The 22,015-nt window shown below is 24.0% G+C and overlaps 1 protein-coding gene across 3 annotated transcripts in view; it reads left to right on the top strand.

Moving 5' to 3' along the window:
- The first annotated feature begins 3,592 nt into the window (after positions 1–3,592).
- LOC122851455 (rho GTPase-activating protein 7) overlaps positions 3,593–22,015 on the top strand; it is a 106,852-nt gene continuing 88,429 nt past the window's right edge. For 2 of the 3 annotated variants that reach the window (XM_044150682.1, XM_044150680.1), the window contains exons 1-3: positions 3,593–3,615; positions 3,766–4,354; positions 17,946–18,232. In XM_044150682.1, coding sequence (XP_044006617.1) covers positions 17,999–18,232 — 234 coding nt within the window. In that variant the 5' untranslated portion in view covers positions 3,593–3,615; positions 3,766–4,354; positions 17,946–17,998. The remainder of the gene's footprint in view (positions 3,616–3,765; positions 4,355–17,945; positions 18,233–22,015) is intronic. The other variant, XM_044150681.1, reaches the window with a different exon arrangement.

Here is a 22,015-nt window from a genome sequence, read left to right as displayed (position 1 = left end):
TTTTTTTCGAGGTCATCATGTGAATGCCTACGAGGTTGAACACATATCATGACGTCAACGAGATTTTTAGATTATCATTGTAAATAAAAAAAAAAAAAAAATGCAGTCAAATGATATTAGGCAGTAAAATAAATTTAAAAAATAAAATGTTAATTATAAATAATTAGTTTTGTAATTATATTTATGTACTGTTGGTTTTTGTAAAATTAAAATTATAAATTTTTTATATAATTAATTGTAATTCATCAGTTGAAATAAATTATTAATAAATTTAATTAATTTATTTTACTTTATTAAAGTTCAAACATCAATGGTGCTGATGCGTAAAATAAATTCTGCGGCACAATCACAAATTGATGACGTGATTTTGCTTCTCAATTTGCCGCACGAGTGGTCATTGCATATATATATGTACACAAGATTGACGATACAACATGAAAGACAAAATTTAACTGATTGTATCTTTATTTTATTTTATACTTGATGAGAATATTGTATGCAAGTTTTAAACGACCGCCTGTTGCGACAACGTCAAGAATTTTTCGTAGGCTTATATTGAGAATGACTTTTTCATTTTTTATTTTTTATTTAGAGCCCTTTTTTGTGGCACTCGTCTATGTACTTGAGATTAAAAAATAACAACACAAACCAGACACTGAATTTTCAGTCAAGATATGTGTCTCTTCTCTCAAGTGTATTTTTTATTTTTTAAATATATTTTTTATTATTATATATTTTATTTTTTTATTCATTTATATATTTTTTGGCCTTAATAAACGTCTTCAGAGAAGCCGACATTAATGCGACAAATGCTCTCATAAAGTACACTTTTAATTTCATTTACTGCAATACTGTAAATCCTGTTTTTTTTTTTTTTCGTTTTTATTTTCTTAACATACTCCTTATTTATATGAAAATAAAAAAAAAAGATCTAGCTTTAGATTATTCTTAATTATGTGTTTACATTTATTTTATTTTTTTTTAATTTCAATGTTTTAAATGTGTGTCAAATATATTTGAGTATAAATTAATATGTGGGGATTCTTAATTTTGATAAATTTATAAACTTATGAATTAAAAAAAAATAAAAAAATATATATACGTATCGGATTATGGGCTTTTTTTTTTTCATTCTGACAGAGTTAAATATACTTTTGATTAATGATTAATTATATATTCAAATGATATATAAATTCCACAAGAATTTGTCATTCAAAAAAAAAAAAAAAAATATCGATATTTCTTTTCTTAAATAATTAATTCAAAGGTATTAATAAAATTTTATTTTTCATATTAGTTACACGTATATATTTGAGACTATTCTACTGGAAAATTTTACAACCCATTATATTAATTATTGGTAATATTTTTTGGATGATTTAAGACTATTGATTCAAGTGTAAATAATTTAACAAAATGTATATATAACTTATCGCACCTGACTCAAATAATTTTTATAAATTACCAGTTAATAAAAAAATAGAAAAAAATAATCTAATTAATAATTATAAGCAAGTGTGTTTTAGATAAATTATTTAAATTTGTTGTGACTATTTTTAATAACATTTAAAAAAATATTATCCGGGTGTTACTTAACTGTTTCTGCGGGTATAATTGATATTAATGAATTGGAATGCGGGTATACCGGGACTATATAATATCACTTATTAAAAATTTTAAAAATTGTTGATGCACATGTTCACTTAAATGTCCCACAATATTTTATTAATTTTTTTTTGTTAAATAAAATAATAATATAAAGCATATAGTATAAATGAATAAAATAAAAAAAATATATCAAGTTTATAAATTTAAAAACTTATTAGCTCTGTATACATATATCTAATCATTGATTTAGTCGAGAAATAATTGCATCAATTAATCAGACTTTTCTTCAACGCATATCTTCAACAAACGATATATATATTTTATTTTTTTATTTATATATAAAATGCAGATGGGACGAGAGATTGCTTAAAATTGACCAGTTTGTTTCGTGCGTTTTAATGTGATTTTTTTTGTATTTTTTTAAATGTATATCTAAATTAAAAAAGCTTGATAAATATTACAATAATTATAAAATAGATTATTTTATATATTAAAATAAAAAAACAAATCAAATTAAATATTGTTTTTAAATTTTTCTTTAGAGCAGTTATAAATGCACTTATTAATTCACTCTCACGCATTTCTTTTAGTCTTCTTTACCATAATATACTTCCCAGTATGTTGAATGAATTATCTTCAGTTTAACATATCACGCCTTATATACAATATTGCGTTGAGACTATTTCTGCTCTGCTTTATGACTGTTTGTCTTCAAGTCACGAATGCACTGTATGTGGGTGCGTCCATACTTTTTTTATATTTCTTTTTCATTTTCTACTTATTCATATTTCAATTTATTTTTTAATTCTATTTGATATATCACAATATATTTTTTATGATGTACAATTATTTGGTAAAATAAAAATATTGCGATGCGCTGAAAAACCAGACCCATGATATTCATCGTTTGCAGTTGAAATAAAAAAAAAAGAAACAATGTTTTTTATCATTTTTTAATACGTAGAACCAGTAGGAATTAAAATGAGAGGAGTGTTCTGACCGGACAGTCAACCTATTCTCTGTATATATTATATACCTCACTCGAAATATTTATTAAAATATCCCCTCCTTCATTTGCGGTTCACCATCGACGACAAGTGCAATGTGCAACCTTTCAGTAAGACCACCCACAAATTGCATACATACCTTAACAAGTTGACAAATACAATATACATTTTTTTTTTTTTATTATGCAAATGACAAATTTATCTTCATCATAAAAATGAAAAAAATAAATAAAAAAAAACATTCTTTCACGTGTCGGAATATTCTATTGTTTAATATTTCGTAATACCAAAAAAACCCCATATAAATAGATTATAAATTTGATAATAATAAATTTATTAATTTTACAATTATGTCAATAAAAAAAAATTAATTTTTCTTTTAATATAAAAATCATTGTTAGCATGATAATCGACTGATGAATAATGTAGATTTTTTAATGGCAAATTTTTTGATGATTCAATCAGCTGAGAGATAATTTGCTTTTTTTTTAAGATAAACATAAAATAATAAATATATAAACAAATATAAATAATGCGTCAGTCAAGCTATAGAAATAATATTTGAAAGTGAAGGAGATTCCAGAGGGATGATGCGACAAGACTGGAATTCCATTGAGTCTAAGTAGATCAAATGAAATAAAAAGAAGAATAATAATAGCAAACAAACACCATTGAACTATGCAACCGTTGTTGTATTTAAGTTGTTGTATATATTATGATTGTTGTCTGTTGTCTGTTGGTTGTTTGGTTGTTACGTATATTCATGTATATACCAACAGTGTGTGATACGAAGCAAAATACATTGAGCGATACCAGTTGAAGTACACGCAGCACACAAAATACAACACCATCATGACTCACATGTATATTTATTTATATATATATAGATATATAAAATGTTTAAATGTGTTGTACAGTCTCAAGCAGCAGTCAGCCGGCGCGTTATTGCTGCTTTGCGCCACAGCAGCCGTCAGTGTTGCTTTGGCTGTCGTACTATTCGGTTTGTTTTTTTTTTTCATTTTTAAATGTGCAAGTAACTCATGATTTTAACACAAATCCTTATTTACATATTAACCATTATGATATAATTATAGATATATCTTAATTAATAATATTTTAATTAAATCATATTTTTATTTTTTTTTTCTAGTAGTGAATAATTTAACTTTGAAAAAAAAAGGAGCAAATTTGTTGACAAAAAAAATACAATTTAAAAAGTGTCAGTGCACTGTTGATGACATAAACAATAAAAATCTTGATAATTATTTTTCTTGAGATCGTATGAGTCTTCAAATGATTGATTGATTATTTTTGGTTTTTTTTTTTTTTCTTAATTTTATTTTGGAGCAACGGATATTTTTTGTTTTTTTACTATTCATTTTTGGTTGTCGTTTTTTGTATTTTTTTTATTTTTTTTACCATCATCAATTTTCAACTAGTGATATTTTCGTGGGAAGAAAAAGGAAAAACGTCAACTTCCGATAGTGTGTGCAGTGTGTTTTTTTTTTTTTATTTGTACAGTGCCTGTATAATCATAAACGTGATATATATTTGATATATATACGCATATACGTATTATTTTATCATCTTGTGACAGTGGGTGTGATATTGCTGATATATATATATATTTTTTATTATTATTTTTGATGAACCACTTGGATATATAACTCGAAGAATATACGTGTTGAAAAGACATTTTATTCAAAAAACAAAAAAAAATAAAATAATAAACCTCAAAGGTGAGTCAAATATTTTTTTATCTTAATTTTTTTTTTTTCCTGTTTTAAGATTGGTTAAATTAAAAAAATCGTTTATATACCACTTGTGAATCAACACACTTGACTGTTGCAAATGACATCATGCTTGGAAAAATATGTAAAATTGAAATTGTTTATTTTGCAAATATTAATAATTAAATTAAAATTTTTTTCAAAAAAAAGTTAATTCGATATATTGTTGTTATATTTAATTTTCATATTATGATGTAATAATTTAGATTTTTTAAATTTCAATGATTTATATATTAATAATTTGTTTTTTTATATTTTTGAATTTTTTAAAACAAACTTATTGTTAGTTTCCCACATGACTCAAGTCTCACTGGACCTTGACATCTTCTCCTCTACCTTCCGTTGCACTTTTATACGAGAGAATGCAAATTGCCGTTAAGAAATTTACCTCCACCTCTTCCGTTTGAGTTGTACACTCTTGTTTGACGCGTGTGTACACCACGAGGTTCTTTTTCATAATACACTTTTATTAAAATGCATATATACACAAGTAAAATATACTCTTCAGTTAAATTTATTTTATTTTTTTTTATTATTTTTCGTATTATTATCTTCAGTAGATTAACTATGAGAGTACAAAAATATAACCCAAGGGCATCAGCAGTATATCCTCGGGGGTGATATAAACGCACTTATTTTATCCCGGTAGTTCCTGTACGTTCATTTTTTTTTTTCTCGATTTTTAAAATAAAATTAAACATGTAAATATGTAATAAAAAAAACAAGCTACACATATAAATTATATTTCGATTCATTGATTTTTATTTATTATTATTATAAATAAATTAAATAAATTAATTAAAATGATTTATTAATTGTTAAACAAACTCATGACCCAATGATGATTTTAAAAATTGTCCTTATTTTATTATTCATAATATGGAAATTATAAAAATTAAATATTTTTTAAAAATAACATTTCGATTTTGATTTAACGTTTCGATTTTGCATATCACACACAGAAGAGAGTCAGCAAAAAATTAATGCTTGGGGTGAATGAATTTTTTGTTTTTATTTAATTTATCGTGACCTGTTAATGTATGACAAGTCATTTGCATTTTACTGATTATTGTTATTATTATTATTTTTTTTTTTAAATAATATACATTTATATACTTGTTTTATTGAGTATTTTCATAAATTTAATTATAGATATATTTTTATTTTAAAAAAAGTATTAAATATATTCAAAATAAACTAGATTAACTACGTTTTCTGAGAATAAAACACTTTTTGAAGATTGTGAGAGAGAACAGAGTTTAAACAGCAAATCCATTAATCATTCTGCGATAACGTCAAGGCAGTATATTTTTTTTTCTTTTTTATTTTTTCTGCTGTCTTCTTATTGATACATCAATTAAGAGTTTCAAAGATGACTCGTTAAATGCATTGTTAAAAAAAATAATCTAGTAAAATCTATATCAATATTTTAATCTCAAAATAAAAAATGTTTCTTTTTCTTTTTTGTATGTATATCAAAACGGTATACAGATAAAATAAAAATACATATTGTACTTTGACATGATTATGTATTTGACAAATATATAATAATGATTTCGTTTATTTTTTTTTTTTTCATTTAAACAACATGTATTACAAATATATTTTTATTTTCATTATCTATCATCATTTTTCATATTTTATCCATGTCTTTTACAACGTGGATTGATGATTTAACACATGTTACCACAATTTTTAATTTTATTATTATATTTCAATAATTATTATTTCTGTTTATTCCATAAATCATTTTTTTTCTTTCTTTAATTTTATCCACAATTTCAGAAATTACACCGAAAAACCTTGAATTAATTTTTCTTTATTTTTTATCTTTCCATTTTTCAAAATTATATATTTATAAAATTTTTTTACATATTAATTTATTTTCAATTACGATGATAATTTTATCATTTTTTTCTCCTTTTTTTTTATTATAAATTTTTGTATAAAATTGTGTGCTCAAAGTATCATTAATATTATTAATATTTTTATAAACGTTTTATCAACTCTTGGCTTAATTTTGAAAAAAAAAATAAAAAAAAATATGAATAAACCGTTTTATTCGCGCGCGCATATCTTGACAAATTTATTTTCACAAGCCACGATTTGTATTTCACGGTTCGCGGCGCCTACAGCACCAACTTGATTGAGCATATATATATTATTATTAATGTATTTATATATATGGGTAAATGTGTACCAAGACCCCACGGTGAGTTTATAATATAAATTCTGATACCATCGATATTGAGATGATGAAAACCCTTAGGCAAATGTTTTTTTTTTTATTTTTTTCATCCACAAGTGGATATATATTTTTGAAAAAAACCTGCGACAATATTTTTGTCTAGACAGTAACGTTCAAAGATCAACCCTTAGCTCTATTTTTATTTTTTACTATCATTTTTATTATTATTATTATGGCTCTTTGTGTATAATAGCTTGAATCGGTTTTTTTTTCTTAAAAAAATATAAAAAAAAATTTATTTAAAAAAAAACACGTGGCCCCCACGTGCGTGCCAGATTTTTTTTTAATATCCTAATTCAGTTTTACCTACATCGACGTCGTCTTATTTCCCAGAAATAAGAAAAAAAAAAAAAATACATCCAAAAAGAAATCGAAAAAGAGCAAATGGAGCAGATGCTCCGACTTTTCGACACTCAATCTTCTCGCACATAACACTTTGTTTTTCTTTTTTTCGTGGTTTGTTTACACTTGTACAATTGGGAATGTGAGTATGATAAGATCCAGCTATTTGTCAATTACAAAATAAATAAATAAAATAAAATAAACTGTAGAAAAAAAAAAAATATTCAAATACGTACATTTTCAAGGTTTATTTTTCAACTATTCAAAATCCAAAACATTTCCATTAAATTTATAATTTGAATTGTATTTTTAAATTTCAACTAAAAGGCTATGGTTTACTTTTTTTTCGATATTATTTTACAGTTGCAGCTGATCCTCTTATCCCCTGCTATTCTTTTCATCTTTACAATTTATTTTTGCCCATACTCAATGTGTATTAAAAGGCCAAAAAAAAAGAAAATTTAAACTATGGTATCTGGAGTTTGAAAGAATTATTTTTCTTCAACTTTTCACAGCTGTTGGTTTTATTTATTGTCTGTACTGATCATCGTGGTTTTTCGATGACGATGTTACTACCTCGACTATATTTTTTCTTTCGTTTAAATTTTTATCAATTTTTTTGCTGGAAATGTCTTAGCAATGTCATAGCCTCGATAAAATAATAAAATTATTGATTTCAACTGGCAATTTAAAATCAAGTAGTATATATATGTTATTTGTTTTAAATTTATGTTTCAACAGTGTCAATGAGTTTCTTATCAAATTTAAATATCTTCATGATATTCTTGTTTGTTGCTTGTATTTTACAAATTTTACATCGTATGTTGTTTGGGTATTTTTTTATCAAAAAATAAACGAAATAAAAAAATTACATATTCAAATTATTATAAGGTCTTTTTGGCAAGCCGGTTAGACGATGAAAGGGGGCAATTCAACGCTTCATTAAATTTAAACTTATTTTTTACATATATGTATATTATTTGCAAAAATTTTTTCTTTATATTGTAATGAATTTTTAATGATATTTAAACTAAATAAAAATTTGTCGTTTCTTTTATATTTTAATTGAGAATAAAAAAAATATATATCCATATTTTTTTAAAAGCTGCTTCCGTTGATATAGATATAAAAAAGATAATTTTTTATCTTTATATTTCAGTCGCACCTTCTGTATTTGTTTGTGGTTGCTATTTTTTTTTATATTTTTCACGTGATGAGTTAGTTTAGCGCATGGCTGATTATCTTTATCAATCATCAATTGTTAATAAAACAAAAAAAAAAGAATGCTAAAAAAAAAATTCAGATAAAAACACAGATGATGACCAAGTGACAATGGCTTCTTTATAATTGTTCTTAATCGTTTTTAATTTTCTCTCTTGTCTTCTCACTTAACAAATATATTTATTATTAAATTGTTTTTTCTCTTAATTTATCTCACTGTATGTGGTTTTTTTTAGTTAATTCATTTGTTGGCATTATTGTAGTCAACATCATGACTCATGTATTTGACAAACAACTAAAATATAAATTGCCCATATGTGTATGTGTTCATCAAGAGGCCATAAAATTGATAAAAAAAAAAAGGAAAAAAAAACACAGTAATCATCTCCATATTCTCCCGGGTTTTGTTTATAAGTTTCTGAAAGGTCAGAGGAAATGACTCATTATTATTATTATTTTTTTATCTATTTTAAATATTTTATTTTCTCTTTATCACCATGAAATATGAGAAAATTCACGCAATACAAAAAAAACAAAATAATAATAATAATAGCCGGATGTTCAGAACACACAATAGAGAAATTTTCGTGATTAAAATTGCAGATGTTAAAAAAAAAAAAAATCAAGTACAAATGAGTATCCCTTTTTCCTAACAAAAATATAAATAGAAAATTGTTTTTTTTTTCTGTTAATTATTTTCTCTTTTTTTTATTTTTAATTTATTTTCTCATGTGGTTTTCTGATTATACTGCTTAGTGAGTTTCTCTGGTTTTAATTAGGTAAATGAGTTTCAAAAAAACATTCTAGTTTAGGTGTGGATATATTATACACAATAGTAATCATAATGTTTATTATAATAAATGAAAAAAAAAAAAGTGTATACTCATGACAATTTAGAGAGTCTATAATATCAGTAAAGATCCATGGTGATTATAAAAAAAAAAAAAGTCATATTGTTATTAGCTGGATGAAAAAACCAGTTTAACAAACTAGTCGTTTTGTCATTTTATTCTTGTCATATGTATAATATATAATGTTGATCTCTCTTGTATTTAAAACCGCGTAAGCAACCGCGAGGCGTTTTCTCATTACAAAAGCTAAACGGTTCCTGACCCTTGACAACCGCATCACATTTCACATGATGATATTTTTTTTATTATTTATATACATATTATTATTTTTCATCTCATCAGTTGTACATAGTTAAAAACGAGAGTAATTAGCATCATCTTTCTAATTCAACCAAGCAGATTAATTTAAAAAAAAAATAAAAAAAACACAATTATAATTTGAATAATGGAGAAAGAAATAAATGATGATTAAAAATAATAATAAAATAAACAATTGGCAGGATCAGGAATGAAGGATCATGGGGAATTCAATACTTCATCTATCTATATTGCTATGACTGGGTGTATTAAATATATAAAGAGTAACTCGATGACCTCTGTAATTCGAGAGGACTCGAGGGCGTACCATGAATCTTCTTTCTTTTATGCCCTTGTACCCTCCTATATATATATTTTATTATTTTTATTATATTCTTTCATTGTAACCTAAACAAATATTCCTTCTGTCCACATAAGATTCCCTCTGTCTATATACCGAAAAAAATTTTTTTTTTTTTTTTAAATTTATTTTATTATTCTTTTACGAATGACATAGCCCTTGAATCCCTCAGGATGAAATAAAAAAAAAAAAAAACAATATACATTTAAATTCATGCGTTAAAATTTTATGGCTCAAGGAAGATAGAGAGAGGTTCTTCTTGTTTTTATTTATTTATTATTTTTTTTTTTTGACAGCAGTATATTTTTTTTTTTTTGCAAATTCTCGAGTGACTGTTGCTTCTTGGACTATGTGGATAGAATAACCTTGCAAGGCCTCAGCCTCGGAACATTATATTATATGCCTCTTCGAGAACCCGCTGTGAGTTTCGAACGGTTTGTTCCGAGGTAAAAAAAAATAATAATAAAAACGAAGAAGACCAAGATGCGTTGATAGTTTTATGTTATTTTTTATTTTATATATCTAACTCGGTTGAGATATTATATTTTAAAATTATAATATTACACTGCTGTCGACTTGTATGTCTTATCAGTTATTTTTTTTTCTATGATTTGACTTTGTAAATGTTTTTTTTTTTAAATTAAGCAATGACTGATAACAATGTCGACATTGTTCACCGCACTCTTATCCAACTTGGTAAATATAAATTGAAATAATAAAAAAAAAACTTGTATATATTTTTTACTTAAACATTTAAATTTTGTACTTTTATAAAATTTATTTGGAACATTAAAAATTACTAATTAATGATTGATTTTAAACCGTTAACAAATACAATTAATTTTTTAATTTTTTATTGTTTTTGAATTAAATTAGAAAAACATTATTTTAATTTTCAATGTTATATTGATAAAATCTTTTAAAATTTAATTAAATTAAATTTATACAAAACATGAAAAAAAAATAAAAAAAAAAAGAATCGATTGTACGATACGTACTGGTTTTTATAACGATTGGCACAATTTGTAATTCAATTCGGCACAATGTCGTTCAAATTATTCTTGGTCTTGTGTATATCAAATTGTTCATCAGGCGTTAATCGTATACCCATGGTTATCTTGCTCATTTCCCTCTTGGTCTTGAGTTTAATTTTTTTTTTTTTTTATATTTTTTTCATGCCCTCAGTCGTGATCAGTATAGGGATCCACACGGTCAATATATACATATAGATATATATGCGCACTCTTGTTCATTTTACTTCCGTCTGTGCCCCGCAATCATCGCGTCAAGTCGAGTAGCACGATAATGACGACCGGCAATTACAAAACGCTTATATACATCTACTCACTCGCGATATTTTGCCTCGGTGCATATATATATAAATACATAACACGTATATGTATATATATACAATGTCCGTATGAAAGAGGAGTATATCTAAGCATCTCAAAAAAAAAAAAATAATAAATATACTTGTTACGTACATTGCTGTTATCCTGTTTCAACAAAAAAATAAAAAGTAAAACGAGTTACATAAGCTTTGTTGTTTTTTTTTTACGTTTTTTTTTTTCATAAGATAATTACAGAAGGATGAAAAATTATCAGTTGTCTTGACCAAGATTTATTTTACTCAATAAAAACTGCCAAACAAAAATATTTAATTTTAAATATGATTTAAAAAAAATAAAATAAATTAATATTTGTTATTAATTTTTAAAATATAAAGTATTGTTTTTTTTTGTTTGAAATTTATTTTGAGATAATTTACATGTTAAAATAAATTTGTACATGTATGTTTGAAAGTATTTAGCATTCGCTAAACATCAGAGATATTTTGTTGTAAAAATTATATTGTCCCATTTAATTTTTAATTGTAAAAAAAAAAAAAGTTTTAAAATCAAGTTTGTCATGTATCAATAAAAATAATTGATGTCAAGATATTTTATTATGTTTATTAAATTATACTAATCGATGATCATTGTAATTTTTCATTTTTCGAATATTTATATTCCGTTATTTTACGTTAAGGTATCATTGAAAATCAGCGCTAAATACCATCTGCCCCCAGGCACGCATTCCCAAATTGCGATCGAATGATTCGTGTTTATTTTTTATGGCTGATTTAATATGAGCATACATACTTGTGTTTTATATATATTTTTTTTTCTTTAACACTCCATATAATTATATTTATATTGACATTACCAAAAAAATAAAAAATGAATTATTATTTATTTATTAAACATTTGTCAATAGACAAAATATAGTAATTGTCAAGTTGAATTTTTTGTTTATTTAATAATTGTATGGTACACTTGAAAATTGTCAAAAAATATATACAAAAAAATTAAATTAACATAATATTAATTCAGAAGATTCATTGGTGGTAAATAAAAATATGTAAAATTAGTTTCCACCGGATACAGACAACCCCTCAAACGCTTTATTTAAAATTATATTTTTTTTCTTTTTATATTTTTAAGATGTGTATTTCTGAATTTTAAAATTACGTATTTGCATTTTTCTATATCATATCATCATTCTTCAACCTCACGTTTGTAAATACATATAAAAAAAAAAAAAAATAATATTAAAATGAGTTGGGGTTATGAATAATGGGCCACACAAAAGGTCAAATATAATATACAATTTTTTTTATTTACTTTAAATTTTTGTTCGTCTTGAAATAAAATTTAAAAAAAAGCCGTAATATATATTTGAAAAATAAAAAGAAAAACATAAATTTACACATTTGTAATAACTTGATATTTATATACACCCGTCTAATTGCAAATATTGATAATTTCATTTATGATAACAACTGACCTGAAGTCTATGAATATTCTTGCATAAATTCAACACCATTTACTCTCTCTCCCTCTTTCCCCCCTTTCTCTTTACTCTCAATGAAAGTATTAAAAATATTTTTAATAATAATTATTGCATACACAACATCTTATATTTCAAGTCAATCAACTTTTATTTTTGCACATTATTATTATGTATATATGAATTTCAAAAAAACTGTTTTTATTTTTTTCATCATGACGTAAATATCACCCCAAGTCGGTGTGTGTTCATCGGTATGTAATCAACAAATCAAATATAAATTATCGTTCTTCATCTGAACGAATATCCAGTTGAATTTCCAGTTACACTGATTTATTATTATTTTATATAAGCAAAAAAACAACAACAGCAACATCATAATTATAATGTATTTGATGCACATGTAAGCATAGATAATTTATTTATTTATTTTAATAATTAAAATTATTGAAAAATATAATAAAAATAAATAAGTAGCAAGACTAAGGGTGACGCGTGTCACGATATTGGCGCGCCAGTGTGTTCAAGACTTGATCGAGCAGTCTCTTTGTGTACCAACTTGATGTCAATTGCATATTGAATCTCCACGTGCTCACGAGACCGAGAGAGCTTACGGTAGACAGGCGACGATAACATTCGCCAGAATACAACCCAACCAACAACCACGACTCTCTCTCTCTCGTTTTTATTTTATATATTGACTTCATATAATATTTTATATATTTATTTACTTGTATTTATACATACAAATACTTTCAAGTGTGAATTAATTAGAGTTACGTCGACACTTGGACTTTTCAATTACATTTTTTTTCCGTTAATTTTAACTTGCTCCCCACGGTGATATATTTCTTGTAATTAATCGAATAATTACAGACTTCATAATTACCAAGCAAACTGTCAATTATAAATTTTACATATATTTTTTATTATTTGTTTATTATTTAATTTGTTAAAATATTTATCAAGTGAATTGACCATCAAACAATCAATAGAGAAATAAAAATTATTATTGGAAAATTAATGTAAAATAATGATCATATCTTTAATATCGGTATTTTTTTATATACGTGTGTGTTGTGTGTGTGAGACAATGGTGGATGGTGTTGATATATTTTTTTTTTTTTTTTTTGCCGGGTGTGGGGGTATGTGAAAAAAAAAAAAAATTATCGAAAACATTACACCTAGAACTTAATTTTTATAAATTAAAAAAAAAACAAATAATTGGTAAATTATATATGAAATAATTAATCAGTTAATTAGAAAATTAAAGTTAAAAAAAAATAAAATCCTTACTTTGCATAGTTGACTCCAAAAATTCCCAACAGCTGATGAAATTTGACACAATAAATATTAAATTTTCTGCACAATTCACATTCACTCACTTTTTATTAAAATAATAAAAATAAAAAAAAATAAAAAAAACTCGCGAATGTTGTAGGTGACATAACAATGGCCGACAACTTTGGACATTTTTTTTTTTTTTTTTACGGGACATGGGGTACAAAAAAACCGCCATTTTTAGACACACTGAGATATTGAAAAAAATTGCTAAAAAATATAACTTGATATAATTACTCGTATCTTTAACAAAACAATCTAAAATTTATGAAAATTATTTTAACAATGATTATTTTAAATTTTATTGAAATAATTAAGAAACATTCGTAATGCAAAAATCACGGCTCGTTTTTTTACTCGAGATAATTAATGGCGTCATTAATATTTTTTTCACAAAATTGTACACTTCACTATCAAGACAATACAACATTATTATATTTTATATTTTTATAATTAATTTCACTATAATTAACACGAAAAAAAAATATATTTTTGGAGCGATATGCAAGCGTGGGTGGCTCCAAATTAAAACTGATGCATTATTGTTATTATTATGTTTTTGTTTTTTTTTTTGTCAAAAGCGGTGTCATGCGGAGAGAGAGTGAATCAAATAAAAAAAAAAAAAAACAAACGATCTCAAAATTCAAATAAAAAAAATATATTTTGTAAACATTAATGAACAAAAAAATAATCTTGACCTTCATTACTTGACGTTACATCTCTGAGTAAATAATAAATTTTTCTATTAAAATTGATTTATTTGTTTATATTTATTATGAAATTTAAATTTGTTTGTTTTTAGTTTTTTCTCTCTCTCTCTCTCTCTCTCTTTCTGTCTCTAACCGTACTCGGCCCTCTCGTGTGAGAATAAAAAAAATTGAGACAATTTCAGTTTTTAGTTGTCGCCGGTCATGTACGCGTCACTCCGAGATTTATATTATTTTTTTGTTAATTATAAGTGTAAATTAATTATCAAAATATCACAGTCTTATTGTTTTGATAGTCAGAAATACGTTAAAAATAATTTTCGTGGATTTTTAGTTGTATTTTGTGTTGAGTTTGTGAAAATACTGAGATGACGCCGTCGAGTTTTTTTTTTTATTCGAATCAGTTCGGTCGTGATTTTGTGTTATTATTATTTTCATATTGTTTACAATGTTGTCGCAAAAATATCTGTTATTAATTTAAGACGGATTCATTAAATAAATGATTATCGTTGACAATTTCCATATAGCAGTGTCCAGTTTTAACGGTTTTTTTTTTTTCCTGACCTTACTCCATCTTTCTCCCTCGAGAAAAAAAAAAAAACAACAAAAACCAATGGCTGACACGTAAGATACCATCTTTTTTTTTTTGTTTTATTTATTTCTATTTTAATTATAGGTATTATTTTAATTGTTTGCATTAAATAGGTTTCATATTTTTTTAAATTATTAATACATATTTCATCGAGTATTAATTTTGAGTTTTATTTAAGTACAAATATGAGTTTGATAATTTATTAATTTTTTTACGACAAACCCCTTTCACCCCCCGCAAATAAAAATAATAAAAAAACAATGGTCAACAACCACTCACACATACACACATCTCATCCATTTTTTTTTTTTGTTAAAGAAAAAAAAAAACGACATCTTTTTGGAGTAAATAAAAAAAAGAAATTTAATCAACAATTCAACGTATTATTTTTAAATTGATGATAATTTAAAAAATAATAATAAAATATCCATTTATCTATTTTTATTTATTTAATTATTTTTTGCTCATTTAGTTTATATAAACTATAAATTTAAATAGTGCATTGTTAATGAAATTTATAATTTTCATTATTAGATAATATTTGAATAAATAATTTATTTTTCCATCATTTATCTATGAAGTTTTAAAGTAAAACATTTATTTAAATCTTGGATATATGTTTATTTGAAAATTTCAGGTAAAGCTGTTTGCTATCATCAACACGTATTTTATTTATGAATGCACTAAAAGTCACTTCCGTCGTTGACTTGCATTAACATTAACTTCCCGGTTGTCGTGAAATTATCTACTTCTTTTTGTTGACTGACAAATTGCTTTTGCTGAAAAGCCCATTATTTTACTTTTTTTTTATTTTTTATTTTCATTATGTTATTATTATTTTTTATTTTCTTGACACTTGTAGTTGATGATAGTAGTTGGGTGTCTATTAACACTGAGAAAAAAAAAAATAAACAAATTACCCTGAATTAAAATTTTTCTTGTAAATTTTCTGTCAGGTATAATTTTTAAAAGTAAATAATATATTATTGCTATGCGAAATTAAAATAAAATTACCACAAAAAACAATTCTTTAAATTAGAAATTAAAAAATTAAATTAATTTTAATTTGTAACAATAATAATATTTTTCAAAAGACTATATAACATTATTTTTTAAAAATTCAAAAATAATATTTTTTATTTTCCATACATTTTTTCTAAAAGCGAACAATAAAAAAAAATAAACTTTACTACTATTAAGGTTGAATGTAAATAGAATTTCTAACTATACGATTTTCAATTTTGTATATGGCCAGAATAATTATCCATTTTGTTTATTTTTCAGGTACATATAAAATTTTTTTAGATAATAACAAAGTTAAGTTTAAAAATAAAAAATCAACTAAACACATATTTTCTTATAGCTAAAAAGTTTCTATAATACTTAATTTACTATTTTGTACCACAATACAGAATTTTTAAGCTCAATGAATTTTCTACAACGGATTTAAAAAAGATATTCAATATTAAATCAATATAACTTACTCTTTCTATTCGTACTCATGTATAATTGTATGTGTGAGTCTATCAGATGGTCCATACACATAAAAAAGTATAAAATAATTTCACAAAACTGAAAATATTTATAACCATATGTAGATGATGAGAAACTAATGCGATTTACATTTTGTTAGCACAAAGAGATGTTTCATTTGGCCAGATAGAAGATAATCCTCACTGTATTTATTGTAGGCAGGTACATATAAAATTTGTTGCCCGAGATAATGATGAAATAGAACAAAGAAATAAGTTTAAAAAAAAATAAAAAAAATCAACTGAAACCTGACAATATTTATTCCAGAATAAAGAGCCCTTCGTATATATATACACGTTGTGTAATATTGATGCCGATCCAAATCAAGATATCACGTAACTTGGATCGAATAAATTTTATTAGCACTCGCGGCTATATGCACAAGTAAAAAAAAGAAAGAATAAACAAAATAATAAAATAGAATAAAAATAACAACAACTTGAATGATGATAGTAAAAAAATAAAAATCTAAAAATTCTTACACAGACCGGTCTCAGTAAATTGAATTGAATAATAATATTTTTCAATTTATAATAACTTGGTTATTCATACACTGTTTATCATTGAAAATTTTTATTATTCATTTCTTTTTTATGATCAAAAAAATGTATCTCTTCATGAATAATTATACATAATCACCAATGAAACATTAAATAAATTATAAAACAAAAAAAAAAGTATTTAATTTTAATCAATATCGACTATAAATCATTAAACTCTGCGCTCAGATAAAAATTAATTTATAAAAAAAAATTTTATATACATTTTATTTATAATATACATTATATTCACATACAAATACACACTCAATATCGACTTGAACTAATTTATCATAAGTAAATCAATTTATTTTCAAAAAGAAAATTGATTACAATTTTTTTTTTATTTATTTTATTTCTAAATACTTGCAAATTTTTTCATTACAACTCAATTGAATGTGTATTTGTAAAAAATAAAAATATTATTAAAATCAAATATGAATTTTTTTTAATCTATTGATGATGTTGAAATGTAGGTCAACGAGTTTTTAATAATAATTCGCTTGAATTTTAAACACTCGAGTTGATATAAATTTAGATACAAATGTAATTCGAAAATAAAAAATTTTATTTCAAACTCTTTTAAAATTCTTGTTATTAAAACTATCATGTATATATTTTTTGAGCTTGTGTGTTCAAGTATATCATGTATTATTAAAGATTATTATTTATGTTACAGTTGGATGGTTAAAATGCCACAAGAACCAAGGTGATGCATAAAAGAGTGACAAAATGGAAACCAAATCACAAAGTGTCGATGATCGACAAACGATTGAATCGATAGTCACTGGAATACCGATATTAAAAAAAATATCATTAAATACAACTGATCATGATTTATCATCAACTATCAATGAAAAAATTAATGATCATCATCGTGACAAGTTGAATCACACCATTGAACTACATGAATCAAAAGATATGGATCCTTACAAAGAATTTGAGATTTATCTTGCAAAAGTTATCGTAAGTTAATCAATAAATTATTATTATTATTTAATGTTATTTTAAAAATTAAAGAAAATACATGCTTATAAAATAACGTTGCTATAAAAATTATATAAATATTATATTTTCGTATTTTTTACTCGAGCGTTAAGTACTCTATCAACGTCAATAATCTCAAATATAAAAAGTATAATTTTAGTCTTTTAAAATTATATTACCATGTTGATATTTAACATGATGACATTGACGTTAACCATGTACCGACATTTTTTTCTTTCTTTCGTTATATATTTCCTTAAATTTATGATCATTTTATTTTTATTAATCATGACAGATCTTTAAATCTCAACAAACTCATAACCTGCTAATTATTTTGAATCGGGGGAAAAAAAAGCAAAGTTAAAAAATGAAAATTAAGTTATGTAAATAACCAGATTGTTTATAAACGTATATGTATTTTATCAACACACGTATACAAGCATCTTGGAATGTTGGTTTTTTGATGTTCAAGACCCTGCACAAGCATAGCCTATCGTCTCATCGATCATCTCGACGCAGAACCTCAAGATGTGCGTTCGTCATGCTACTTTATTTTTTTTTTTTATTTTTTAATTTTTTTTTATCTTCTATTTTCTTTATTTAAAGTTTTATTTTTTTTTTTTTTTATATGGTTTTTTCATGTAGTGAGGGAGGTAGACTTGTCATTGGTTTAGACCTTGAAAAAATCTAGATATACAACATAGATGTGTGTTAAAAATCATCGTCAATCATTTTTTTTTTTTTTTTGTTATTCAAGATACGATAGGATATAGTTTAAAATGACCTCGGACTTGACCACGTTCGATTTGTCATTTGTTCATGAGAAAATTCTCAACAACTCAAGTCATCTTTCTTCTTTCTGATTTTAACATTGTTATTATTTTTTTTTTTTTAAATCTATTTAGCAGATATGAATTCATCTTCTATTTATCTTTTTTTTTTTTCCTTTTTTTAAATGGATCTTCGTGAAGATCGTTGTCATTTTGCCAGGACAAATGACATCTAGAAAATAAGATAATAATTTCTTTGGTCTTTAGGCACTAAATACATTTTCTATTTGTATGGTTTTGTTTTTTTTTTTTTTTTTTTTTTTTATATACCTGGAAAGAGTTGTCCAACATTGGCATCACAAGCTTTCCACTATTCAACTTTCAATTTACCAGTGTATTTAACTTCTTGCGGCTACTATAACATAAAATTTTCTCTTATATTTTTCTTTATTTTATATATTCATTTATTTATATTTATCTGAATTTTAGCCAAGAGCATTATTCAAAGTTACAATCGATTCACAAATATTTACGTGTTTTTTTTATTTTTTTTTTTTATCCTTTTTTTCATACAAATGACAATTCTTGATGATATTTTTTTTTCATTGCTTCTCATGACGTGTCCTAAGTACATGAAATTCATGATCAAGAATTTATTCTGTAAACTACCTTGAGGTATTCATGCAGGTCACATTTCTCCTCAATAATGAGGCATACACATATATATACAGACACATTTTCAAATATGGCAACAAGACCATCTCATTTCTTCAAATTATTTTTGAAATCTTTATTTATTCATTTATTTTAAATAAAATTTAATTCAAGAAAATAATGAACCAGTTGTGACAATAAAAAAAATACAATTTGTAAATTAAATTTTACGATAGCTTGATGGAAATAAATAAAACATTTAATTTGTTCAGCATCTAATTTTCTAGACGTTAATTATTTTCGATAAATATATTTAATATATTAAAATAATCCTATTTAGAATTTTCAATTAATTATTATTTTATTGTAATTTATTTTTTGTTATCAAAATGATTACGTATATGCTATTTAAATAATCACATATTTAATTGCGTATATTCTTTTTTTAAATTAATAATATAATTAATACTTGATGACTCTGTATTTATTACGTGTCAGTTATTAGTAATTTAAATTCTTTTTTCTATTATTGTTGTCATTGGAATTATTTTAATTGATTGAATGTTTAATTTAATCATCATTGAACATTTTATTTTCATTCAATTCTTCCTTGACAATATAATGCTTCTGACGCTTCCTCAATTATATAGTATGTTGCAATAACGATAATCACTGGGTGATTAGGTTTTTATTATTATTATTATTATTTTCTATTTTATTTTTCCTTTCGATGTTTACGTACCTCTGCACGATATCATTACATCGCATAACGAGTCAGTCAATGTCCTTGGCCTGCCGATATATTTTATATATAAAGACCTTGCTTTGCACTCAAATTACAACAAAAAACTTTTACATTATTATTATTATTGTGCTGCTATATTTGTATTAGACATTAAATATTTTTTTTTTTTTTTTTTTGATAAATTTAACAATGCAAAGTAAAAAAATAAATAATAAATAAATAACAATGAATCAAGGACATTTTATAATTGAAACTAAATATTTTTAAAATTGGAGGTTTTATTTTTTTTTAACTATAATTATTTGTAATTTTTTTTTCAAGTGTTTTTTGTAGTTTTATTTCGTTACTGATTATCATCGTCAGTTGAGTCTTATTAACGTGTTATTTTACATTTGAATTTAACTATCTACTTGGTCGTTTTCATGATACACCTTTTGCTCATTGTAAATGTGCTGATATTTTCATTTTAAAAATTTCATCTCAACAAATACACTGAAAAAATTGTCATAAAATATATCAACTTTTTTCTAAAAATCATCAGCAGGTTTTTTTATCACCCAATTTATTTTTATTTTATATATATGCAACTATAAAAAAAGGAAAAAAAAATTCTAGAAATTTTCATGTTGCTCATATGTAACAACAAACTTGTCATGATTTTATTATAGTTTTATTATTTTTATACATACAAGAAAGTGAAAATAAATAAATAATTTTATATACATTAAAATAAATTATAAAAAAAAAAACAAAAAAAATAATGAATATCAAAAATTTTTTAACGAACGTACATACAAAAAACCAGTTGGTTTAATTTAATTTTTTTTTTAAACTTTACTCTATATTGCGATCAAGTTAATTCAACGAATTGGTATTAATTTTTTGTCTTTGGTCATTTCATTGTGATGGCATATATTTAATCGTTTAAAGTCACTTGGAATTTTATCGTAATTCTTCTCTGTACAATTGCCGTTGTAAACAGGCCCTTAAATAGCAACACATATATTTAAAAAAAAAAAAAGTATATATAAATAAATATAAATTGTACATCTTATTTACACTGTAACTGCTCGTTAAACAATCACGATACAAACTAATTTAAATAAATTTTATATACTAATAAAAAATAAAAAAAAATTGTTTAATAGTGTCAAAGGAAAGAGGGAGAAAGAGAGAGTGATAGAGAGAAAAATCTTTTTGACTCAATCTTGACTTGTTCACATTTTCTAAGAAACAAATAATTTTTTTTATTTATCATTATTATTTTTTTTGTCACCCGCGTTATTTTTTTATTTTTTTTGTTGTAAAACACAGTAGGCATACCTACACGTCATTGTACATTGCACTATGGTAATATATACACACGTACATATTGAATATGTACCTACTCTTTTATCCACCCATATGCATTTTATTTTTCAGCGGAAGTCATTCGCTCATTTTACAATGTGTCGCCCTTTTTTTTTTATGATGAAAATGCAACACACATATATAATACTGTTGAACTCATTCGTATGTATATTTAAATATATATGATTTTTAATTACATCTGTCAGCAAAGATACACTTGCAATGATTGAACAAAAAACTAGA

This window comes from Aphidius gifuensis, linkage group LG3, assembly GCF_014905175.1.
Source record: "Aphidius gifuensis isolate YNYX2018 linkage group LG3, ASM1490517v1, whole genome shotgun sequence".
NCBI classification, from domain to species: domain Eukaryota; kingdom Metazoa; phylum Arthropoda; class Insecta; order Hymenoptera; family Braconidae; genus Aphidius; species Aphidius gifuensis.
This window is presented reverse-complemented; position numbering and strand designations above follow the sequence as displayed.